The following is a 26934-nucleotide window of genomic DNA, read 5'->3' on the forward strand; positions in this document are numbered from 1 at the left end:
CTTGGAGGGCGCCAAACTTTCAGCTGTACAGCAGTGGCTTAAGGTTTCAAGGGTTTCCCTGGTGGCTCAGCGGTTAAGAGCCTGTCTGTAATGCAGGAGAACCGGGTTCAATCCCTGGGTTGGGATGATCCTCTGGAGAAGGGAATGGCTACCTCCTCTAGTGTTCTTGCCTGGAGCATTCCATGGACTGAGGAGCCTGGTGGGCTACAGTACATGGGGTCAGAAAGAGTTGGACACACTGAGCGACTAACTCTTTCTAAGGTTTCAAACCATTTTTTAAAATAAGAAAATGTTCTAGAAGTAAAAGAGCAATAATCTGATTTGTGCCAAATCTTTAGAGAAAGACACCCAGTACTAGGAATAATGATGATACCAGCAGGTATCAGTCCCTCAGCAGGGGCCATTCACTGCGTTAAGTGCTCTGTGAGCACTATCTCAATTCTCACAGACACTCCAGGAAGACTATGACATTGCTTGCCTCATTGTACAGATGAGAACACTGAGACTCTGAGAGATCAAAGGCAACCTGCCTAAGGTCAAACGGCCAGGATTTTGAATACTGTTCTGTCTGACACCAGGATATTTATACTGTGCACTTGGTGCAACTTTTAACACTGAATGGCAACAATGACTCTTCTTACAGAGGCAGAGGAAGTAAATACTCTTAGGTCCCAGATGTCAGAGGATCAAGGATGTGTGGGGCAGCAAGAGAAAGAGAAAAGGAAGAAGACGAGAGAGGGTTCTCACATCTCTCCCATCCCATCTCCCATCTTGATCTTAGAATCTGATCCAAGTGATCACAAACAACCAAGCTGTATATTCTAGGAATAAAAGTGATTTGAGTCAGAGCCTTATTGCCTTTTCTTTATCCAGGATACTCAAAAGTTAATATGCCGAGGAAGGAGTTTATTCTGCAGAGGCAGAGGGACAATGTCAGGTAGCCTCAGCTTTCTATAGCGGCAAAGCTGTCAAAATAGAAAAACTCGAAACGGGGCCAAACTAGGTCATGACCCTTTCCTGGGAGCCCACACCACTTTAAGCTACTGGACATTCAAACTACTTAGGAAAAGGCAAGTTCTAACAACTCTCTGAACTCCTGATAATGATCAGGTAGAATTCTATTACAGAAAAGCCTTTTCTTTAAAACTTGAAGATTTGTAATGTGTCACGGAGTTCAAGTTATGTCAATATACACAATATTTATGGAACTAGGGATCAGGAAGTGGAAAGCTCCAGTCTTAAATATCTGAGGGAAGGAAATGTGAATAGGAAACGCTCTTCCCCACACTCGGATGCTAGATTGGCTAAAGGTAGAGGAAGGCTCACCGTGCACCTCGGGACCCCTTCTAATTTCCTCTCACGACCAGTAAGACTATGAAAATATTCACTTAAACAAAAACCCTCTTTGAAAAATGTGTTATCAAAGCAAATAAAAAAAGGTGCCAGTTTCTAGGCTATTTTTCCAAGAACATTACAGGATGGTAGAAAGGTAAAAATATTCTAGAAAAATGAAATTAAGAATTAATGAACATAAACTGTTAGAAGAGGTTCTGGAGTCAGACTCAGATGAGAATCCTGGCTTTGCTGAGAGACCTTGAAAAAGAGACTTTAATCTTTCTGCCTCAGTGTCCTCATCTGTAAAATGGAAGTAATACTTGATTACTGGGCTAACTCAATGATAGATTCACAAACACTCTGAGCACGGTGAATGGTAAACTATAATGCTCAATAATATAGGCTCTTACCATCATTATCACTACTACTACTCATCTAACTGTAGAGAATACCCCAAACCATCATGGATAGATCATCTGTAGGGACAGAATCCAGGAGAAACTGAAAGAGACACATCACAACATGATTGCATTTACTGGTATGATAAAAAGACTAGATTTCTACATTCCTTTGGTCTTGTGCCCAACACCCACACAAGGTCAATCTATCTGCAGCTCTAAACGTGCTCACGGGCACAGTGGGGCTGGTGGCAGCAAAAAGGCACAGCAAGCAATACACTCATGTGACCACACTGGAGGCCTAGTCCCAGCAAAGGGACGTGGGTTCTACATCTCCAGTCATTTCTGTCTTTTTTGAACCTACCCCCAACCCCATTTATCTTAAAGGCAATGTGTTAGTTCTTTTAAAGAGCTCTTGGGACTTCCTTGGCTGTGCAGTGGTTAGGTCTCTGTGCTCCCACTGTAGGAGGCAACAGTTTAATCCCTGGTGAGAGAACTATAATCCTGCAAGCCATACAGAGTGGCCAAAAAAAAAAAAAAAAAATTTCTTTCTCTTTTCCAAACTATCCATTGTCAATTGAGCATCTGTGGAAAAGAAGGCTTCCCAGTTGTGGCTGTAAATGTCTACTACCTAATCCTCTGCCATCTTCCCTTGCTTCGCGGCTAAACTAAAACAATCATGGTTGTCCTATTCCTCTCTGCTATATGCTGGCTTTCCCAGCCTCCTTTGTAAGGTCAAGTCTTGTGACCCAAGACAGATGGGTAAAACACAAGAAGTCTTCTGAAAACTTGTCTGGGAAAGGTTCTCCTCTGCTGAGGAAAAGAAAAGGCACTTGAGAAGAGAGTCCCTTCGTGGTCAGGCTGTATGCCTTGCTCCCCTCCTATGTCCTTGAGTGAAATCGTGATGCCTGGACTTGCAACCATGGCGCTATGAGCACACGGGGCAAAAGCGAACAGCGCACAGAGCATGGTGCGGCCAAAGAATGGGAAGGGGATGGGTTACTGGTGAGCCCGCTCTCGGTCTTCACGTTTGGTGCGAGAGGCAAATGTCTTAATTGCTTGAGCCACTGCAATTTGGGTATCCAGTTACATACAGCCAAGACCCTTCCTAAATAATTTAATAGTAAATTTCCCAAAGTAGAAGAGTATGCAGGGTTTCCCAAGCTCATCTGACTTCTTATGTGTGTGTGTGTGTGTGTGTGTGTGTGTGTATGTGTGTGTAATAAATGAACATTTTTATTGCTTAAACCCTTTTGTATGGGTAGCTCAAAACATTAGTTGACACAATAGTACAAAATAAAAGCAAGCCAAAAAAACCAAAAACCAAAAACCCTTCCTCTGCAGAGCGCAATTTTGCAAATACAATCCAAAGTGTTTTTCAGATTGAGGTTATATGTCATTTATGGGTAAGTTTACAGGTAAAATTCTAGAAGATGTGAGAAGCCACATGATAAAGCCCCAGATTTGTTTTTGCCCCGATTAATTAAGCGTGAATCTATAATGGAACAGAACACAAAAATCACATATCTTTTAAAAATAAAAGAGAATTCAAAGAACTTTTAGCTTGGGTGTGGAATGGGGGAAGGCCGCCCACTGAGTAATACTGTCACTGTTTATATTTAACCATCTTCACGACTGGTTCACATTTGACAGATATTTATTAAACGGTCATTATGGGCCAGGCAAAGGCTCAGCACTGAGGATGCAAAGGTCATCACGACAGACATGAGCACATAGTAACATAAATATTATGACAGAGAAAGTGCAGGGCTCTATGGGAACACAGAGCAGTGGAAATAAACCCACTCTGGAGGAATGGATAAGAGCTCCCAGTGGATGTGGCAATTAATCTAAAACCTAAAGAATGAAAAGGACTTTGCCTAGAAAAGATCTGGAGTGGAATGGGGTTATGGGCTAGACAGGAGTATTTAAGGCAGAGAAAGAAGCATGTGCCAGGTTTGGGGGACTAAAAAGGGGAGCATTATTCAGTGAGGCATTTATGCTGAGTGCAAGGTAAATCACGGAAAGGCTGTTTGCAAAGCACAAACTGAGTCTTTTAAAAAGCACACTGTGGCTGTGGAATGTAAACAAATGGAGGGATGGTGGCATGAATCCAGTTCTGGGCGAGTTCAAGGTGGCGGTACAAGGGCGTGGCAACAAGTGAGGTCAAAATCCATCATGGGTAGAAGACTGGGGACTGGACAGATGGGGAGTACGATGAGGAAAAGGGCAAGGAGGGCTTCCAGGTTTACTGAGGAGCAACTGGGTGGATGGAGGCACCTTTTACTAAGGAGGGAATAAACCCTGGAGAAGGGACAGTTTGAAACAGAAGATCTGTATATGAGGGTAACCTGTGAAACCCCCAAGAGCTCTTCAAGTCACATGACCATGATGACATTCAGAAGTGAATGAAAAATGGCATCGTGCATACGTGTTAAGTTGCTTCCGTCATGTCTGACTCTTTGTGACCCCATGAACTGTAGCCCCCCAGGTACCTCTGTCCATGGCTTCTCCAGGGAAGAATACTGGAGTGGGTTGCTGTGCCCTCCTCCAAGAGATCTTCCTGACCCAGGGATTGAACCTGAGTCTCTTATGTCTCCTGCATTAGCAGGTGGGTTTTTTTACCACTAGCACCACCTGGGAAGCTCATGAAAAATGGCATCAATGTTAAAAAAACAAGCAAACGTGTTCTAGAACTGGCTAAGACATTATAGCACACTCCTTCATTCTATGTTTAAGTGAGGCGGTGGTGATTGGCCAAGCAGTACAAGAGACTGAACTCTGGCCCCAAATATATGCTGAAACCTAAACTCCTGGTTCTGTGCACATGACCTGATTTGGAAATCAGGTCTTTCCAGATGGAATCTGTTAAGATGAGCCCATTCTGGAACCTAGAGTGGGCCTGGATCCCAGTAACTGGTGTTCTTACAAGGAGAGGGAGATTTTAAGACACACAGACACACAGGAGAGAAGAAAGCCAGTTGAAAGTGAAGGCAGAGATTGGAGCCACCAAGAGCAGAGGCAAGGAAGGATTTGCTCCTGGATCCTTTGGAGGTGTGTGGCCCTGCCAGCTTCCTGATTTCAGAATATTGCCTGCATGACCATGAAAGACTAAATGCCTATTTTAAGCCACCCGGTTTATGGCACTTTACTACAGCAGCTGTGGAAACTATTACAGGGAGGAAGACTTTGTTTTAGCTCAGAAGAAATTGGAAAGGAAGGCCTAAGGTAGATATAAGGCACTGAATGAGACTGGCAAGACCATTGCAAACTGTTTGGGGAGTCTGGCCCAAGTACTTAGGTCTTGAATTCAGTTTTTATATTTCAAACCTGAAGGCAATAGTACTTAATCTGTGAAGTTGCACATGGGGGTACAGTCTGTGCACTGTCATGGATAATTAATTACAAATATGCTATCGCAAGGCACAAATTAGATAGTACATATATTTATATAGATTATTCTGAGCAACTTCACTTTCACTTTTCACTTTCATGCATTGGACAAGGCAATGGCAACCCACTCCAGTGTTCTTGCCTGGAGAATCCCAGGGATGGGGGAGCCTGGTGGGCTGCCGTCTATGGGGTCGCACGGTGTCGGACATGACTGAAGCAACTTAGCAGCAGCAGCAGCAGCATATAGATTATTCAGTAATCTATGAACACAACATGGCAATCCCTTCCTCTTTTATTATAATATTACTGCTATTGCCATGTCGAGTCTGAGAGATCTGAACATATTCATTCTTCTGAAGGCAAAGCTGGTTGGCAATCTGCCATCATTCTAGCACAGTGATCCTCAACTGGGAGACATATGACAATGTCTAGAGACATTTTTGGTTGTCACAGTACGAAGGAGGTCCTACTAGCAAGCAGTAGGCAGAGGCCAGGGAGGCTGCTAAAACATCCTACACAGAATACGGCACCACCCCCCCACCCCCACCCCCCCGCCACCACCCCGCAACAAAGAACTGTCCAGCCTCAACTGTGCCTCTAGAACTCTGATCTGGAAGCACCCGACAACCTGCAGCCAAGCTTCAGGTACCAAGAATACACTTTCTCATCCACAGCAGTCAAACTGATCACATATTCTTCTGAAATGTGACACAAAAGACTATTAATACAGTGACTCACAAGTAGCCAGGAGCTAATGGAAACTTAAGTTCTTCTTGATATCCTAAAAAAGTGAGGATTTCTGTCTTAGAAGCAGCTAGTGACCATGCCGCTCTGAAAGCACCAGCGGGGATACACATACACACGCTGCAGAGCCGAGGCGTCCACACACCCCACCCGTCAGCATAAACCCTCTGCCAGACTGGATTGGAGGAGGAACAGCAACTGTCCTCCCCAACAGTCCCTCCCAGTAGCTGGGAAACCTCCCTGAAGCTGAGAAATCACTGGAGACCCAGCAGCTGAGCTCCCTGACTGAACCCTGGAATTAGGTATTCAGCAGTGGGTAGCTGGATCAGTCCTGCAGTGCTGGCACAGGTAGTTGGTTATCTTTTATCTGGACCTTGTAGCCAAGCCTGAAATACTGCCTCGTTCAAGGCTGCTGTATCTTCTCTGTGGCCGCCTCTGGCACGCGAAGCATTTGTAGTTGCCTCCTTGTAGCTATAATGTAAATACGGCTGTGCATACTGTACATTTTTAACCAAGCCTGTTTATCAAGCCTCTGTGGTCTGCTTGTCTCCCTCACCATGTATTCAAGTCATAAACAACTTGAACCTCCAGTGCTATTCTTGGCGTCAAGAGCACCTTAGAAATAGGATGAGCTAATTGTTAAGGGCAAGAAAACCCCAATTTTGGTAAAGGCAAAATTAGGTACTCAGGGTTGCCCTCTCTGCTGAAGCTGTATGATTTTTTTATTGACATAGAAGTTCAAACATATCTAAGGAAATAAATGTGCGATAGCTCATAGTGCAACATTAAATGGAAAAATCTCCCAAGGAGGGCAAAGCACACTCCTAAGTAGAACAGCACATAAGTTAATTCTAACTTTGAAAAGTCTGTATTTATTGGTTTCTAGGCAAGTTCAAGGATAAAAGTTGTGCCATACTGGTTTAAATACCCTGAATTTTTCATCACCATAATCAAAACTACATTTACATTTAAAATTGGCTTGGTACTGCCAATGTATCTTTTATCATCAAAATCAAAAGTTTAGTTAAAGCTTTTAGTCCATTGAGACAGAGCAAATATTTCAACAGATGGAAAATGTTAAAAGTCAAGAATTCTGGCATTTGAAGATTCATATATAATTACCCTCCTCTAAAAACAAAACATCATGAAGAAAGCCAAAGAAACATGTTATCTCATAGGAAACCAACAACAAAACACAAAAATACAAAAATTACAATTCCTCTCCAATCTGTAAAATAAAATTTACTGAGCTACTTGAACTTTTTAAACTGCTCCAGATAACACAAATGATTTCTTCTTGAAGTTATGGGAACACTATTTTCCTAAGTATGAAAAATACTCATCAGCATCTTACTCTATTCATCACAGACACATGGCTTTTCAGGGCAGAACACACAAAATTTTCATGTCACGTTGACAACCAAGCAGCTGAAGCAATTCATAATACAGTCTGATTTGAAGGAGCAGAAAGAAAAGCTCAACCTCTGTTTCAATTCAGTTTGAAAAAGGAGAATTCAAATAACTATTTCATGATAATTTGGACGTTAAATTTATATATTCATAGAAGCCTGTTTCCACGATTCCCTCTGGGCAGTAGTGTGTAGTGCTAGTCGCTCAGTCGTGTCCAACTCTCTGCGACCCCACAGACTGTAGCCCACCAGGCTCCTCTGTCCGTGGGGCTTCTCTGGTGGCTCAGACGGTAAAGAATCTGCCTGCAATGCAGGAGACCCAGGTTCTATGCCTGGGCTGGGGAGATCCCCTGGAGAAGGGAACGGCAACCTACTCCAGTATTCTTGCCTGGAGAATTCCATGATTCCCTCTATCTTGTCTAAACCATACCCTGTGAACTAACAACTGCTATTCCTATTATATGCCATCAAGTCAGCCTACCTTCATCACCTTCATATACGGAAACAAAAACCCCACAGATTTATATTTTAATTCTAAGCTCATATTCTGGGAAAGATAGACTGTCTACAGAGAAATAGCAAGAAGACATTTTATAATCCTATCTATGTAGAGTACATTTAATAAAGAATGCTCCCTAGGGCTTCCCTAGTGGATCAGTGGTAAAGAATCCACCTGCCAATGCAGAAGATAATGGGTTCGATCCCTGATCTGGGAAGACCTGACATTTCAAGAAGCCACTAAGCCCATGGGCTACAACTATTGAGCCTGTGCTCTAGAGCCTGGGAACCATAACTACTGAGCCCTCACGCTGCAACTACTGAAGCCCACGTGCCCTAGAGCCCTGCTGCGCCAAGACGAGAAGCCACCGCATTGAGAAGCCCGCACACTGCAACTTGAGAGTAGCTCTCATTGGCCACAACTAGAGAAAAGCCTGTGCAGCAATGAGACCCAGCACAGCATAAATAAATAAATAAAGCTAAAAAAAAAAAAAAAAGAAATGCTCCCTAGAGAAAGGCAGCACTAAGGGCCAAGGAGACTGTGTATGTGTGTTTTGAGTGGGGACAGTTAGAACAAATGTCAGGAAAAAAAGGCTTGTACAGTGGTCCTCCTGGAAGTTTCCCTAGAGTAGGCCCTGACGACCCAACCAGAAGTCTAAAGTAAGAAGAAAAAACACTCTGCCAACCATGAGACTGACTTTCTTCCCCAAAGAGGGGAGTACTGGAGCACTGCTAATGTCTTCCCCATCACGGGGAAACTTTTTTGGACTGACAATTTTTAAGAACACTGGATTTTAAAGTAAGCTACAAAAAGCACTAGAGTTGCACTTCAGCCTGCTCTCAATCACAGCAACTTTTATCTGTTTCATACAAAGGTCCTACAGCAGAAGTGTGAAAAATGCTGACAGAGAATAATACCATTGAATAATACCATTGCCTCCCTAGGGATGTCAAGAGAATCCAAGGTCATAAACATGTGAAATGCTTAGCACAGAGGTTTGCAGGCTATCAAAGCTCAGCAGCGGTTGGCTAGAACGATGATGCCGATAACAATTCGAATCTGCTGCAGAGGTAATTTAAAGAAAATGAAGCACAGATGTTCGTATGATTCCCTGTGTAGAAATTTTACACTTAACATCTCAAAAGCTTTTAAAAGATGATCACCTTCAATAGTTGCTTGCACCACAGAGTTTTAAAACTGGACGCACAGAGGGCAATGCCACAAAAAGGCTTACCTCTTCTTCTTGGTGATAATGAGCACATCATTAAAAAGGAAGAAGTAGACTTGCTGTTTGGACGTCCTTTTTGAGAAAAGCACCGTGTCTTCCACGTAGGCTGTCAACTCACCTCTTTTTACCAACCACCGGGAAGAGGAGACTAGAGGAAAAGGCTACAAAGAGAGAAACACTCAGTACCCAAAGCCAAAGTTAAGTCTTTTTAGGATTACTGAAAGTAAAGTATAAAACTTACATTCAAACAAATGATATGCCATTATTTTATAATAGTTCATATAATAGGTACATAATGGCAAAAACATAATTAGGGAACACATTCTTCAAGAGAAAATCAAAAGGAACAACTTATTTTCCAAATATAAAAAAACTATTAATATTAACTTGTCTATATAAAAACTGAAAGTCAGAAAATGTTACTGGGTCAACCAAAAACTGTTACCCTTCCATTAACTCTCAACTTTTTGAAAAAGACGACTGATATGAAGTCACTTAAAAACGAAAAACCTCAAAATGAAATGTATTGGTATCAACTGCAGCCATTTCAAATACCACAAATCACAATCTAAATATACCAAAAAATATTGTTAACTGTACTTAAAAAGAGACAAATGTAAAATAAGAGATAAATATAAAGGTTTGCACTTAATTCATGAATTAAAAAGACTTTATTCAAAAGGAAAGAAAAAAAAATCCCTGCAAATGTATGTTATGTCTATTGATTATCTACTTAGCTGTATTCTGGAGAACACATATTCTTAAAAGTTTATGGTAGTTTCCCTCATGGAAGTTAGTTCCTGAAAGCATCATGCCACTTTCTGGTTTTGAAAATGAACTTCTTCCAGAATAATCCATCTTAATCTCATAGAAAAGGCTATATTCAAGGAATCACATATTGCCTTTTCTTTATTCAGTTTACAGTTTCCAACTGGAAAACTCTCAAAACCTCAGAATAATCCTTACCCTTGAGAGTTCTTTTTTTTTTTTTAATTACCAGAAATGCTTACTGCCAAAAATCTGATTTAAAACACGACATCCATAAAATAAGCAAAAGTTCTTGGACACACAAAAGATAACTCTAGTAAGTGTGGTGCAACCAAATGTCAACCATTTCAGAGAATAATGATTAAAAATAGCCAAAGGAAATTGAGGATATAAGGGAGGAAATTTGAAGGCTAAGAAAGGATTTCATTTCTGTTTTTTTTTAATTTATAAAGGACGTTTCTAAGAAGTCTGCTCACCAATATATACTTTTTTGGTTGGCCAAAAAGTTTTTCAGTTTTTAAGTAAAAATAAAAGACACATTTTTCATTCTCATCAAGAACTTTACTGAACAGAATATTCACCATTTTGTTCCACTATCATCTGTCATTTTTCAGGCAACTTCATAATTTCATCTTCCCAAAACTCTTAATTTTTTTAGGCAAAGAACTAAGTGCCTAGAATTGAAATTTTTTTCCATTAAGAGAATTTTGTAAAGAATGAATTAGATGGAAATTCAAAGGTGCAATGTCTTGTGAATATGGCAGATGAATCAGAACCTCCCAGCCACGTTCTAACAGTTTTTGCCTGGTCATCAAAGAAACAGGCGGTCTTGCGTTATCCTGATGAAAGATTATGTGCTTTCTGTTGACTAATTCTGGGCACTTTGTGTCGAGTGCAGGTTTCAGTTGATCTAACTGGGAGCAGTACTTGTTGGAATCAATCTTTTGGTTTTCTGGAAGGAGTGCATAAGAGAGGTGAGCCAATCCAATCCCATCATACACACAACATCACCTTCTTTGAATGAAGACCAGCCTTTGGTATAGGTGGTGGTGGTTTATCATTTGTCCAGTGATCTCTTCCATTTATGTGCAGTGTTCACTTTTCATCACCCATCACAAAAATGGGGCATTTTCATTATTTAAGTAGAGAATTGCATGGGGAAAGACGGTCAAGAAGTTTTCTTTTCATTTTAACGTATGTGGAACCCAAACATCAAAGCAATTAATATAATCAAGCTGGTGTACATCATTTTCAATGCTTGACTTGGATATTTTGTGTATGTCAGCTATCCCCCATGTGGTATAACATTGAGCTTTCTTAATTAATGTCTTGATTTGGTCACTATCAATTTCAACTGGTCTACAATTCAGCAAGAAACTTCACAAACCACATCTGATATACTCAATCAGTCACAGCATCTTCTCCATATACCGCACCAATCTTTTTTTATTTTTGCATTTTAGTCGCACTTTTACCTTTCCTGAAATAATAAGCCATAATATGCAGAAAATGTTGCTTTTTCTTCCATCTTCAATATTAAAATGGCTACACAAAAATTCATCAATTTTGATGTTTTTTTTTCCTAAATGCACACTGAAGTGACAGCTGTCATAGTACAATCTAACAAAGTTGTTTTGAATTAAGTTAAAGACAACTAAGCATTATTAGAGCTATCTTGTGGAAAAAAAAAAAAAACCCAAAACAACAAAAAAAAAACATTTTGGCCAATCCATATTTTCCTGAAGATTTAACAAAGGAAGATGAAAGATTATGGCTGATCTTAAAATTTCAAAAGTGTCTAATAAAAGAGTTCATATAGTTGTCAGCCTCCAAAGTCAAATCAGTCTATGGCTGAGACTTAAAGTAATTTAGGAGGATCCCCACCAGCAAACACGAGAGGTCACAAATAATCAGCGTCAGGTTAGGTCCTGCCACAGGACTATAATTACAAGATAACACCGCAATCGTGCCATAGACTGTATAGGACGAACCAATGAGAGCATTATGTACGGGCCACCCTATGCCTATTCTTAGTTTAGAGGACAAGGGGAGAAAAAGTTTTTTAAACTTTTATTCTTGAAATAGATTGAGTTTTTGTTTTGTCTTATTTTTTAGATTGAGTTTTATGGACACATGGCAACCCACTCCAGTGTTCTTGCCTGGAGAATCCCAGGGACGGGGGAGCCTGGTGGGCTGCCGTCTATGGGGTCGCACAGAATCAGACACAACTGAAGCGACTTAGCAGCAGCAGCAGCATAACCCACTAGGCAAGAATAAATTTCCCATGTATACCTAAAATTGACAGTGGCTTTCTCCAAAGAAGACATAGAAATGGCCAATAAGCACATGGAAAGATGTTCAACATCACTAGTTATTAGAGAAATGCAAATCAAAACTACAAGAAAGACTTCCCTGGTGGTACAGTGGATAGGAATCCATCTGCCAATGCAGGGGACACAGGTTCAATCCCTGATCTGGGAAGATTCCACATGCTGGGGAACAGCTGAGCCCATGCACCACAACTACTGAGCCTGTGTTCTCGAGCTTGCGAGCTACAACTACTAATACTGAGCCCACATGTTCCAACTACTGAGCTTGTGTGCACAACTACTAAAGCCCACACTCCTAGAGCCTGTGATCTGCAACAAGAGAAGCCACCGAAATGAGAAGCCCACGCACTTCAATGAAGAGTGGCTCCCACACACTGCAACTACAGAAAGCTCACACATGGCAATGAAGACCCAGAGCAGTCAACAAGAAAGAAAAAACTACAATAAGGCATTACCTCACACTGCTCAAAATGGCCATCATCAAAATTTATACAAACAATAAATGCTGGAAAGGGTGTACAGGAAAGAGAATCCTTCTACATTCCTGTTGGTGGGAATATAGATTGGTACAGCCACTATGGAGAACAATATGGAGGTTCCTGAAAAAATTAAACCATATGAACCAGTAATCCTATTTTTAGGCATATACCCTGAAGAAACCATAATTTGAAAGGATGCATGCACCCTGATGTTCACTGCAGCATTACTGATGACAGCCAGGACACGGAAGCAACCTAAATGTCCATTGACCAAAGAATGGATAAAGAATATGTGATACATATATACAATGGAATATTACTCAGCCAAAAATAGGAACGAAATAGTGCCATTTGTAGAAACGTGGATGAACCTAGGGACTGTCATTCAGGGTGAAATAAGTCAGAAAGAGAAAAACAAATACTGTATACTATTGCTTATATGTGTAATCTAGAAAAATGGTAGAGATGAACCTGTTTGCAAAGCAGGAATAGAAACAGACATAGAGAACAAACTTTCAGTTACCAAGGGCTGAAGGGAGAGTGGGATGAACTGGGAGACTGAAGTTGACATATATACACTACTGTGCATAAAACAGATAACTGATGAGAATCTACTGTACAGCACAGGGAACTCTATTCAATACTAAATAACAGGAAGAGGGCATTATAACAGACGTGCGTGTGTTGTTTTTAGCGAGTACTCAGCATCTTCTAAGAAAAATCATGGGTCATGTTTCTGCATTTAAAATGTTACAGTCAGGATGTCATAGCGGAATAGTTTACATTAATCTTCAAGTCAGGACATCTAGACCCTCGTCCTGATTCTGCCACCATAAGTCAAACGACCCTATTAGTGATTAATTATTCTCTGGGCTGTATTTTCCTCATTTATAAAAGGGTGTATCAGTGACCCTGAAACCATATGACACAGTAGAGAGTTATCTGCATAAAGCCGTCATTACTCTAATTCCGCCACACAAACAAGGAACCCGTTTACTATGAAAAAAATATGACCAGTCACTTAAATTAAATTCAAGAGGCATCAAGAGAAATAAAATCACAACCATGAGCACTCACATCCATTAAGGATTCAACTGTGAGCAACAAAGGACTTGACAATGGCCTAGCTGTCATTTCCTTCTTTGTTTATCCTCTCGTTTGCCCCTGAGCAGTAAGAGACACGCGGCAACATGCAGCACACAGGCAAAAAAAGAATTATGTAGGAAAAACAAAAGTGAAAAGAATAATCCACTAATAATCCTTTCTGCCAACTGGGAAAGGAGCCCCCTTATTTGACTGAGGCGAAATACCCTAGTCCAGTTCATGGGATACCACTATTTTGCAGGACACTTTGGCTCAGACACTAAAGAATCTGCCTACAATGCAGGAGACTCAGGTTCAATCCCTGGGTTGGGAAGATCCCCTGGAGAAGGGAATGGCCACCCACTCCAGTATTCTTGCCTGGAAAATTCCATGGACAGAGCGGCCTGCTGGGCTACAGTCCATACAGTCCATGGAATTAAGAGTTGGACACGACTGAGCAACCAACACTTTCACTTTTATTTTTTTGAGAATAGGAAAGAAATCTCCTTTCCAGTCTAAAAATTCTATCATTTTACTATGTTACCTCAAGTTTAATCTCTTCCGAGGAGGAAAAAAAACTTCTAGTTAGATAATACCTAACTCATTGGTTTAGAGAAAGGTCACTTTATCTGGGATAAGCAAGAGCAGAATTACCCACAACAAGGTATCTGCTGCTCCGCCTGCCAGCCTCTGTGTAATCATTTTATGACCCCGCTTTGACAAGCAAATTCCTCTACACTTTGTTATTCTCCACTATCTCCCTATTCACTGAAGATTTCAACAAAAGCAGTAATAAATCTGTTCATGAAGAAGTATGAGAGAGTACCTTAATTTTAAATTCCAGCTGGGAGTTAATTGTGTACATCATTTCCGTCCTTTCCATCTTCCGGGCTCCTTCATTGCAGAGTCGCACCAACTGGAAACAGAATAATCAGGGAGGGTTAAGAGGTGAAGGAGAGAAACCTCACTTTCAAATGCAGATCTTGCAGGAAATAATTAGCACTTTGGAAAACTCCAGACAGTTCAAGAATTTACAGCTTCACAGTCGAGACTCTGTACCCAGTGGGAAGTGGTGTCATTAGGATGTGCAGACAGAGGAAGAATGTCCTGAGAATTTTCAGGGACAGTCAGCCTCGTGTGATGTGTGTTACCACACGACACGCTTCACATACATGAGGCAGGTTCGTCGCGTGGTCCAATCTGTCTGTTCTGCCCCCGGTCCTTGCCTTCACCCATGGGAACCCCGCCAACCTCAGGGCAAGCTGCACCTCTCTCTCCTCTTCAAATCAGAGCAGCTGAGGGCAGAATACCGGACTTCAAAGGCAAATTCTCAGCTGAATGCTACGCTCAAAACAAGTGACAGGCAAGCTGGATGCTGGAAGAGGACAGCCTTCCACTGGGACCTAATAGTCAGTGATTCTTCAAGCTGAGGGGAATGCAGTTTAATTAGCACTACTGAGTTATCTACAAATAGATGGACTAATAGTCCTTGGATGAGTAGTTGTGATACTGTGATTTGTAATAAAACAGATATTTTTGTCTTTTATCCACTGTTTCTGGCACATGGCTCCTAAAACCCTTGTAATGTCCTATATAAGAGCCTTGGGGGCTTCTTTGGCTATAATTTAGTATTGTTACCAGTTTCTGAAATAGCTCCAGGACATAAAAGTAAAGTGGGTATCTTCTGTTATTCATAACAAGCCGCTTTCAACTTTGTCTGAATTTATATTAATAAGGCGACTTTCGGAAAGTCCCTAAAGATGGGGTTGGTTGCCAGGGGAACCATTCAAATAATTAGAGAAAAGACTGGAACTTTCAGGCCTACCACCTGACCTCCAGGGAGGGAAGAGAGGCTAGATATGACTTGATCACTACTGAGCAGTGATTTAAATAAATCATGTCCATGTAAAGAAGCCTCCATAAAAACCGCTGAACTTTGGAAAGGGGAGAATTTCCGGGTTGGTAAGAAGATGGCCATCTCAAACTCTGAGGATAGGACATCCGGAGCTTGGGACCCTTCTGGACCTAACCCTATCTCTTCCTCTGGCTGTTCACTCATATTCCTCAGCATCCTTTGTAACAAACCACTAATCTAGTAAGTAAACTGTTTTCCTGAGTTCTATGAGCCCCTCGAGCAAGTTAATCAAACCTAAGCGGGGGGTGGGGGGTGGGAACTTCTGATTTATAACCAGTGGGTCAGAAGCACAGGTAACTTGTGAAGAGTAACTACAGTGAAGTCTGGGGTGTGGCCCGCTGGGCCTGAGTCCTTATCCTGTGGGATGCGCTATCTCCAGGGGGAGTGAAAACTGAATTGAATAGAGTAAGCCACGTGGGCTTCCCAGGCGGCACTAGTGGTAAAGAACCTGCCTGCCAATGCAGGAGACGTAAGAGACACGCATTGGATCCTTGAGTCGGGAAGATCCCCTGGAGGAGGGCACGGCAACCCACTCCAGTATTCTTGCCTGGAGAATCCATGGACAGAGGAGCCTGGTGGGCCACAGAGTCCGTGGGGCCACACAGAGTCGGACACGACTGAAGTGATTTAGCACGCACGCATGCACAAGCCACCCAACTGGTAGGGCAGAATTGCTCAGTGTGGGGAAAGCCTGCACACATTTGGTGACCACAAGTGTCAGAAGTGAAGCGTTCTGTGGGTAGAGTATTGAGCACAGAGGATCCACCCAAGAGTTTCTCCTTTACATTGTACTTAATATATAATTATTAGTTTGCTGACCTAAACCAAAAGAAATTTTGTATTGTTAATTTCTCATTAACTGAAAAATCTGTAAAACATGCCCATAACAAGGATCATTGGCCATAAAGACAGTGTGATTGTTAAAAACAGAAGCTAGAAATTCTGGTTAGATTTACTTTAATATTGGTGCTTTATTATAATGTAGCTCCCACTATCAAAAGAAATGTTAACACATAAGTAAACAAAACAGGCCACAAAAGGCTCTGACCTAGTCCTACTTCATGGAGGTAACTGGAAACAAGATAGGTTACACACTTCCTCTTTTTTTCCCATGATTATATGAACATATAAGTACATACATATAATGTGTAAAAATTCTTTTATTTTTGTAAATGGATCACCCAATGCTTGTCTGTGACTTAATTTTTTTCACTTGACAATATTTCTCCTTATAACATTCACTGAAAAACAAGTTTATTTTGTACCTGGTATATGTCAGGTGCTAGGGTAGCAACATTTAAGAGATATACAATCCCTACTGTCATAAAAGAAGGGCAGACACAATAATCAGAGACTGAAATCTTAAGGAAGAAACTGGGGGGCAGGGGTCCAGGGAGGAAGAAGGTGGGGAGAGAGGCGGGCCCTCTCCTCAAAGTCCCTCTGAGCTGCACCGAAGGACAAAGGTGGTGGTAGCACACAATCAAGGGACAGCACTGTGAACACAGTGCACAATCAAGGGTCCAGGCAGAGTGAACATCAGAAGCAGATTGCTGTGTGCCTGAGAAAGTAAGATCCTGACGCAGGAAAATGGCACAAGAGGAAACTGAAGGACCAGCCAAGGTCAAAGCATGCAGGTTCTTTCGGCGTGTGAGTTGTATTCTAAGTGCAAAGAGAAGCCACCAGCAGGCTTTCAGCAAAGCAGTGGCAGGATGCAATACATGCTGTGAGCACATGTGCTTTCACAGCACACCTATTCCATTCCCAATTGATGGACGCTTGGACGATTTCCAAGCACTTAACAGATACTCTGGGCTTAAAGTGTATGCCTATCTTCAGTTCCAGTATATCTTTAGGTCCCAGTGGTATGAAGAGTTCACTGATGCAGGGACTGATGGTCCACCTGATCAAAGCTAGGAGCCGAGGGACTTCCCTGCTGGTCCAAAGAATCTGCCTTCCAATGTAGGGGACACAGGTCCCATCCCTGGTCGGGCAACTAAGACCCTACATGCCTTGGGGCAACTAGACTGCCCGCTCACAGTAACTACTGAGCCCACACACCACAACTAGAGATGCCCATGTGCTGCACTGAGGAAAGCCTGCACACCTCAACAAAGACCCAGCACAGCCAAACAAGACAACTCAGAAAGCACAGAGCCAAAAACACTCTGGCTGGGCTTAGGAGCAACCTGCAGTTAAAGTATCCTAAAAGGATTCAGACAGATAAATAGCTGAGCTGCTTGGGACATTTTTAAGATTTCTTTTATTTGTAGTTACCCCAATCTGTGTTCCCAGACTTCCATCGTGGCTTGTTCCCCAAGCTCTACCTCCAGCTACCTGGATGGTATCTCTTCTCAGATGTACCACTGTCATCTGAAACTCAAAATGGGAATGCCCAAACCTGAACACCACCTTCATCTCTCCCTGTTCCAGCCCCATGTTCTCTACGTCAGTGACTGACCCCAGCATAATCCATTTCCCCAAGTCAAAAAGCTAGGCCCTCACCACTCAGGCGTGCCCCTCTCCCTTGTCCTCTATCCAAACAGTTCATAGTATCTCCTTAATGCTGTGACCTCCAGAAAAACATGTTCAGTCTTTATAAGTTCAAATCTGATCATGTTACTCCTCAGCTTGAAATCTTTAAAAGGCTCTTTGAAGCTTCCAGAATTAAATCTCACCAAGACCAGGATCTGGCACCTACTTACCGGATCCTGCTTCTGCTAAAGGCCTGTCTTGCCAAAGGCCCTCCCTCTCCCATGTCCTTCACACTTTTGATGTGTTTCCCTCCACCTGAATGCCCTTCACCCCACTCTGTCCAACTGACTCCTTCTTATCTAGATTTATACCACTCTATTTGCCTTTCAGATCTCATCTTGGGTATTACTTTTCTTAAAAGACTGGAGAACAGAGACCGAAATGTCCAAATCTGTTAGTTAAGTGCCTGGCCCAGTGCCTAAGACACAAGGAATACTCAGCAAATAGCAAATGTTAATGTGTAAACTTTAAGAATTCTTAAAGAGATGGGAATACCAGATCACCTTACCTGCCTCCTGAAAAACCTGTATGCAGGTCAAGAAGCAAGAGTTAGAACTGGACATGGAACAACAGACTGGTTCCAAATCAGGAAAGCAGTACGTCAAGGCTGTATATTGTCACCCTGCTTATTTAACTTATATGTAGAGTACATCATGTAAAATGCCAGGCTGGATCAAGCACAAGCTGGAATCAAGATGGTAGGGAGAAATAGCAATACCTCAGATATGCAGATAACAGCACCCTAATGGCAGAAAGCGAAGAGGAACTAAAGAGCCTCTTAATGAAGGTGAAACAAGAGAATGAAAAAGCTGGCTTGAAACTCAGCATTCAAAAAACTAAGATTATGGAATCCAGTACCATCACTTCATGGCGAATAGATGGGGAAAAAGTGAAAACAGCGACAGACTTTATTTTCTTGGGCTCCAAAATCACTGCAGATGGTGACTGCAGCCACGAAATGAAAAGACACTTGCTCCTTGGAAGGAAAGTTATGACCAACCTAGACAGTGTATTAAAAGCAGAAACATCACTTTGCTGACAAAGGTTTGTCTAGTCAAAGCTATACTTCTTCCAGTATCATGTACGGATATGAGAGTTGGACCATAAAGAAGGCTGAGTGCCAAAGAATTGATGCTTTTGAACTGTGATGCTGGAGAAGACTCTTGAGAGTCCCTTGGACTCCAAGGAGATCAAACAGTCAATCCTAAAGGAAATCAGTCCTGAATATTCATTGGAAGGACTGATGCTAAAGGTGAAGCTCCAATACTTTGGCCACATGATGCAAAGAGCTGACTCACTGGAAAAGCCCCTGATGCTGGGAAAGATTGGGGGTAGGAGGACAAGGGGCAACAGAGGATGAGATGGTTGGATGGCATCATCAACTCAAAGGACATGAGTTTGAGCAAACTCTTGGAGATAGTGAAGGACAGGAAGCCTGGCATGCTGCAGTACACAGGGTTGCAAAGAGTAGGACACAACTGAACAACAATGCATAAACTACATTCAGAGATCATTTACAAGTACTTTAAAAAAAGGGGGGGGACATATAGACCAATGGAACAAGATAGAAAGCCCAGAGATAAACCCAGGCATCTATGGACACCTTACCTTTGACAAAGGAGGCAGGAATATAAAATGGGGAAAAGATAGTCTCTTCAATAAGTGGTGCTAGGGAAACTGGACAGCTACATGTAAAAGAATGAAATCAGAACACTTCCTAACCCTATACACAAAGATAAACTCAAAATGAATTAAGACCTAAATATAAGACCAGAAACCATAAAACTTTTAGAGAAAAACATAGGCAGAACAATGTATAATATACAACATAGAAAGATCCTCTATTACCCACCTCCTAGAATACTGGAAATAAAAACAAAAATAAACAAGTGGAACCTAATTAAGCTTAAAAGCTTTTGCACAGCAAAGAAAACTACAAACAAGGTGAAAAGACAGCCCTTAGAATGAGAGAAAATACTAGCAAATGAAATAACTGACAAAGGATTGATTTCCAAAGTATATAAGCAGCTCCTACAACTGAATACCAGAAAAACTCAATCAAAAAGTGGGCAGAAGACCTAAAGAGACATTTCTCCAAAGAAGACTTACAAATGTCTAACAAACATATGAAAAGATGCTCAACATCAAATTGCAAATCAAAACTACAATGAGGTATCACCTCACACCAGTCAGAATGGCCATCATCAAAAAGTCTACAAACAATAAATACTGGGGAGGGTGTGGAGAAAAGGGAACCGTTTTGCAATGTTGGTAGGAATGTAAATTGATACAGCCACTATGGAAGACAATATGGAGATTCCTCAAAAAACTGGGAGTAGAACTACCATATGATCCAGCAATCCCACTATTGGGCATATACCCTGAGGAAACCAAAATTGAAAAAGGCACATGTACCCCAATGTTCACTGCAACACTATTTATATAATAGCTAATACATGGTAGCCACCTAGATAGCCAACATCAGATGAATGGATAAAGAATCTGGTACATGTATACAATACAATATTACTTAGTCATAAAAAATGAATCCATTTGAGTCGGTTCTAACGAGCTGGAAGAACCTACAGCCTATTATACGGAGTGAAGTAAGTCAGAAAAACAAATATCGTATATTTCTCATATATATGGAATCTAGAAAGACAGTACTGATGAACCTATTTACAGGGCAACAGTGGAGATACAGACATAGAGAACAGACTTCTGGACATGGGTTAGGAGCAGGAAGGTGAGGGTATGACAAATGGAGAGAGTACAGAAGCATATACCCTGCTATGTATAAAATAGGTAACCAATGGGAATTTGCTGTATGACTCAAGGGCTTTGTAACAACCTAGAGGGGTGAGAAAGGATGGGAGGTGGGAGGGCATTTAAAGAGGGAGGGGACACATGTATACCTGTGGCTGACGCATGTTGATGTATGGCAGAAGCCAACGCAATATTGTGAAGCAATTTTCCTTCAATTAAAAACAAATAAGTTTGGGGGAAAAAAAGGTGGGGAGACAAACTCATTGTAAAAGACCCTGATGCTGCGAAAGACTGAAGGCAAAAGGAGAAGGGAGTAGCAGAGGGTGAGGTGGTTAAATAGCATCACCAACTCAATGGACATGAATTTGAGCAACCTCCAGGAGATAACGGAGGACAGAGGAGCCTGGCGTGATGCAGTCCATGGGGTGGAAAAGAGCTGAACATGACTCAGTGACTGAACAACAACAACTGGCTACTGGCTTCTGCACTGGGTAGTGCAACTCTACAAGTGTTTTCCATATCATCTGAGCAAGAAATTGCACCGCTGTTCTTGTGCTGGGAAGTTGCCAGCCCTGAGAAGTGCACAGCTCTAGAATTTCTCATAAGAAAATGGTCTCAGACTTGCTCATGTACCTATGTAGTGTATTCTCTTGATCAACGTTCCTCTTCCTCAAACTACAAGGATAAATGTTAATTTTATACTCTTCGGGTGGGAAATGGTGGCAAACTGATAATGAAAAATTTTCCAAAAGGTAAAAAAATAAATAAATAAATAAAAAGGGGGCGGGGGACAATTCCTTTATCCCTTTTTAAAATGGAAGAGAAAATGGAAAATAAATTCATCATCTTTATTTCCTAAACTTCCAAATATCAAGTTCATCAGCCACCACTTTTGAAGGCATATTAAAAACAAAAACATTCCCCAAGCATCTCAAGCAATGGTATCCTCAGTGGACTCTGTTTAGTGACTATTTTAAGGGACAAGCACTAATTAGGATATGTGTGCTCTCGTATTTTCCGTAAAATCAGCCTCTGCATATTGAAACTGTGCCTTCCTTCAACATCTGTCAAAGCTTTATTAAATTTAGTTCACTAAATTTTTTGCTTCAGGCAAAACTTATGTGGGGAAAAAACCTCAATCTCTCTAATGAAGTATAAATAAAAACAAAATATTTTCAATTTGTCAAATTCACAAAGATGAAAAGAATATTAGATGCTGGGGAGTATGGAGAAAGATAAGATACTTAGAAATACTTCCGGTTGTCATGGACACAGGGACAATTTTTCTTACAGGTACTTGGGGGCCCTTAAAACATACCAAGCTTTCCTCCCCAATAAACCCACTTCTGGAAACTTTACAACAGAAATCATCGGAGGAGCACAGTCATTTATGCAAGGCCACACAGCACAATTAGAGCAGTAAATGAAACGGGCACTGCATGAATCCATGTTTAGATGTACATTTACATTCACTGGAAGCACACACCATAAAATGACAACAGTCATTACTTTCAACAAGACTACTAATACATTTTGTTTTCTCTTATTTCAAACTTTCAAATTTTCTGTAATGGGCACTTACTACTTTTAAAAATGTACCTTTGTAAACTTTACATACATTCTTTCAGAGCAATACTTAAAGAGTGAAAACAAAACAACAAAACAGGTGAAGACACTCCTGTCTCTTCACCATCAGCAATCACAGTTGAAAGTTTGAGTGTGATTCTAAATACTATTTCTGACACACATATGTATATAAACGCATTTTATTATCTAGATGTCATTATGCTATTTGTTCTCTTCTGCAACTTCATGTTCTTCACTTAACAATACAGCTTAGAGATCTTTTCATGTTAACAGATATCTACCTCTTTGTAAACAGCTGAAGCAGTAAGTTACAGGAAAAGATTCAGGAGGACTTGGCTCTTCTGCCACTAGCAGAAGAGCTTAGAACTTAATATTATCTCCAAATAGAAGTAGAATTTTTATGAGGTATGAAGTAAAGCAGTTATCCTTCTGTGGGAGAGTAAATAGAAGACAACAGCAGGGGAGATTTCACTGGCATCAGAAACCATCTCTTAACCACCACTCCTTAGACACAGACAGCTCTGCACCAGCTGAACTATCAGGCTCCCAGGAAATTTCCCTCCTCGCAGCTTCACCTCCCGCACAGAGCAGAAAATCAGAAAGTACATACATGTTTCACTTGATAGAAACATCTTGTTTTTGGGTTGTTTGACTAAGTTAATAAGTCTCTCCAAATGCCCCAATTCAGAAAAATTGTCACCATCATTTCATCAATCAGATCAGTCGCTCAGTCGTGTCCGACTCTTTGTGACCCCATGAATTACAGCACGCCAGGCCTCCCTGTCCATCACCAACTCCCGGAGTTCACTCAGACTCACGTCCATCGAGTCAGTGATGCCATCCAGCCATCTCATCCTCTGTCGTCCCCTTCTCCTCCTGCCCCCAATCCCTCCCAGCATCACAGTCTTTTCCAGTGAGTCAACTCTTCGCATGAGGTGGCCAAAGTACTGGAGTTTCAGCTTTAGCATCATTCCTTCCAAAGAAATCCCAGGGCTGATCTCCTTCAGAATGGACTGGTTGGATCTCCTTGCAGTCCAAGGGACTCTCAAGAGTCTTCTCCAACACCACAGTTCAAAAGCATCAATTCTTTGGCACTCAGCCTTCTTCACAGACCAACTCTCACATCCATACATGACCACAAGTAAAACCATAGCCTTGACTAGACGAACCTTAGTTGGCAAAGTAATGTCTCTGCTTTTGAATATGCTATCTAGGTTGGTCATAACTTTCCTTCCAAGGAGTAAGCGTCTTTTAATTTCATGGCTGCAGTCACCATCTGTGGTGATTTTGGAGCCCAGAAAAATAAAGTCTGACACTGTTTCCACTGTTTCCCCATCTATTTCCCATGAAGTGGTGAGACCAGATGCCATGATCTTTGTTTTCTGAATGTTGAGCTTTAAGCCAACTTTTTCACTCTCCACTTTCACTTTCATCAAGAGGCTTTTGAGTTCCTCTTCACTTTCTGCCATAAGGGTGGTGTCATCTGCATATCATGAACAATTTCACTGAAGTATTATTTGCACTAGGCAAATACATTTCATTAGCATTTTAATCACCAAAAAACATATTACTCATTTTTCCCCAAGAATGAATAACTATTTAGAGAGACTTGCCCAAGGGCCTTAGGTGGAATCTGCTTCTAAAAAATTTGGGCCTCAACACAAAAATTTCACTGTAAAATAAGTGCTGGGAACTCTCAGTTTCTCTCATTTCAGAAAGAGCAAGCAAGTGAAAGTCTGCATTTTGATTTCGAACCATAAACACTCTATGTGCACAATCTTTTTGTTAAGAATACTGACATTGTTTTCCCATCTATAAAAACTCATTGGTAACTTGCACAAATGAAAAAGAAGATGAATCCTTGAGTTGGCGGTACTGATGACCTCAGTTTCCTACAACACTTAGAGACTGAGGTTATAATCCTGATGTTCATGACTCCTACGCAAGAGAGAAAAGTGCTGTCCTAGAGAAAACACTTGCTTAGGCCACTCGAACAGCAATTCTTCACAGAGGGTCTTCCATATAGTAAGTATCAAGGTAGTGCCTGCTTAGTTGCTTCCGTCGTGTCTGACTCTGTGCGACCCACAGACTCTAGCCCACCGGCTCCTCTGTCTATGGGATTCTCCAGGCAAGAATACTGGAGTGGGTTCTCATGCTCTCCTCCAGGGGATCTTCCCAACCCAGGAATCAAACCCACGTTTGTTAAGTCTCTTGCATTGGCAGGCAGATTCTTTACCACTACCGTCACCTGGGAAGCCCTGTGTCAAGGTAAGGCAGTTAATTTTTGCCAGCCTGCCCTAAAAGCACCAGAGCCAAATCAAGTGAAACAGAGATGCCTAAAGGAACATAGCAGTCTACTCAAACTGGGACGTGAAAGTCTCGAAAAAATTAGGTATCGTTCCTAATTCAATTCAATCACTACTACCTTCCTCCTTTTTCTGTGTGAATTTTTTTTCCAGCTTCTCAGTTACAACCAAACAGAATCTGACAATCTCTTTCATATCCAAGACTCAACTTCTCCATGTAGCTTCTCCTAAAGATGCCCCCATCCACTACAGGATTTGGGGTCCTGGAGGAGAAACCCACAGGCAGTAGGACCATAGGCAACTTCATACCTGTCAGGCTAAGTTTCTTCACTTAGTGTTTCGCAAAGTGGGATATGTGTATCTCCTTCTCTGATGGAGCAAGAGATGCATTCAAGTGGTTGGCAGATCACTATGGTTTAAATGTTCACATCCTCCCAAAATACATTTTGAAATCTTAACTCCCAAAGATGATGGTACTACGAAGTGGGGACCTTTGGGAGTTGCTCAGAAGTCATGGTATAGAGCCCACATGAATGGGATTGTGCTTTATATAAGAGGCCCCAAAGAGCCGCCTTGCTTCCTTCTGCCTTGTCAAGGCTATGAGAAGTCTGCAATCTGGCTGCAAGAGGGATCCCAGCCAACTCTGCTTGTTCCCTGCTCTTAGACTTCCATCCTCCAGAACTGAGAAAGAAATTTGCTGTTTATAAGCCAATCAGTCTGTGGTACTTTGTTCTAGCAGCCCAAATGGGCTAAGACACAGATAAAATAATTTTTAGTATAAAAATATGTTAGAAAAATGAACAACTAGCTTATAAAACTCATGATTTTGTAGTAATTATTGGCAAGGATGAGGATAAATAAAATGGAGTCAGTTTAAAGTTGACTGAGGGACTTCCCTGGTGGTCCAGTGGTGGCTCTTTCTTTGCCTTCCAGAGCATGGGGTGCAGGTTCAATCCTTAGTCAGGGAACTAAGATCCCACAAGCCTTGGGGTCAAGAACCCCAAATATAAAAAAGAAGCAATAATGTAGCAAATTCAATAAAGACTTTAAAAATGGTTCACATAAAAGTATTTAAAAAATAAAGTTGAAACAATGAAATTCAACATAAAGTTCAATTGATAAAGTTGATAGAAAGAAACAGTGCTTCATAGTCAAGTATCACAAAGACGCACAAAACTCGAGGCAGCTTAGAGATGCTTAGGATGCTTCTGTGATCATGAGCTTTGCTCTCCTGGGTCTAGCTCATCTCATATCCTCACTGATTCTCAAACCTTCAGCTGCTTTTTCTCAGCGAACTATTCCTATTAGCATTTAAACATACCCACAATTTTCTAATCTTTAAACAAAAGACCCTCCCTCACTTCCCTTTCAACTATAGCTTCTCTTTCAACTCATTTTACCCTCACAGCCCAATAGTTGAAACAGCTATACTAACTGGCTGCACAGTTTCATCCTCCACTTATTCCTCAACATGCTCCAAACTGGCTTCCACACCTACCCTGCAAGGACACAACTCACCTGATAATAAATACACCCGGTGAATGCATTGATCATTATCTCACTTTGTCTTGGCAGAGCAGCCAATGGGGCTGCCCTTCCTTCCACCAAATTACATGCCATTTGCCAGGCCATTAGAGGGCTTCCCTGATAGCTCAGTTGGTAAAGAATCTGCCTGCAATGCAGGAGACCCCAGTTTAATTCCTGGATCAGGAAGATCCACTGGAGAAGGGACAGGCTACCCACTCCAGTATTCTTGGGCTTCCCTTGTGGCTCAGCTGGTAAAGAATCCGCCTGCAATGTGGGAGACCTGGGTTCAATCCCTGAGTTGGGAACATGCCCTGGAGAAGGGAAAGGCTACCCACTCCAGAATTTTGGCCTGGAGAACAGTCCATGGGGTCTCAAAGAGTTGGACACGACTGAGCAACTTTCACTTTCCTACTTTAGTACTTCTGTTGTTTTTCAAGTTTCCTCTGCTGTTTCCTTTTCCCTACACAAGATGAAGCCTGGTGTTCTTCATGGCTGAACCTCAACATTCTTCTTACTCTTCACACTCCTGGGTACTTTTCATCTACTTTTCCAGCTTCAAAAATCATCCCCATACTGATGATCCACAAACCCATGTCTCCAGTTCAAGTCTCTCCACTGAGCTCCTGACTTGGATA

General features: G+C 41.6%; 1 protein-coding gene across 3 annotated transcripts in view; it reads right to left on the reverse strand.

Annotated features, from left to right (window-relative positions):
* The window catches only part of ARHGEF26 (Rho guanine nucleotide exchange factor 26), a 148760-nt gene that overhangs the window by 40624 nt on the left and 81202 nt on the right, over positions 1 to 26934 (reverse strand). For all 3 annotated transcript variants that reach the window (XM_059885047.1, XM_005201797.5, NM_001205989.1), the window contains 2 exons: positions 14493 to 14582; positions 9013 to 9167 (listed from right to left, as the gene is read on the reverse strand). In XM_059885047.1, the coding sequence (XP_059741030.1) occupies positions 9013 to 9167; positions 14493 to 14582 (245 nt within the window). The remainder of the gene's footprint in view (positions 1 to 9012; positions 9168 to 14492; positions 14583 to 26934) is intronic.

This window comes from Bos taurus, chromosome 1 (genome assembly GCF_002263795.3).
Source record: "Bos taurus isolate L1 Dominette 01449 registration number 42190680 breed Hereford chromosome 1, ARS-UCD2.0, whole genome shotgun sequence".
NCBI classification, from domain to species: Eukaryota; Metazoa; Chordata; class Mammalia; order Artiodactyla; family Bovidae; genus Bos; species Bos taurus.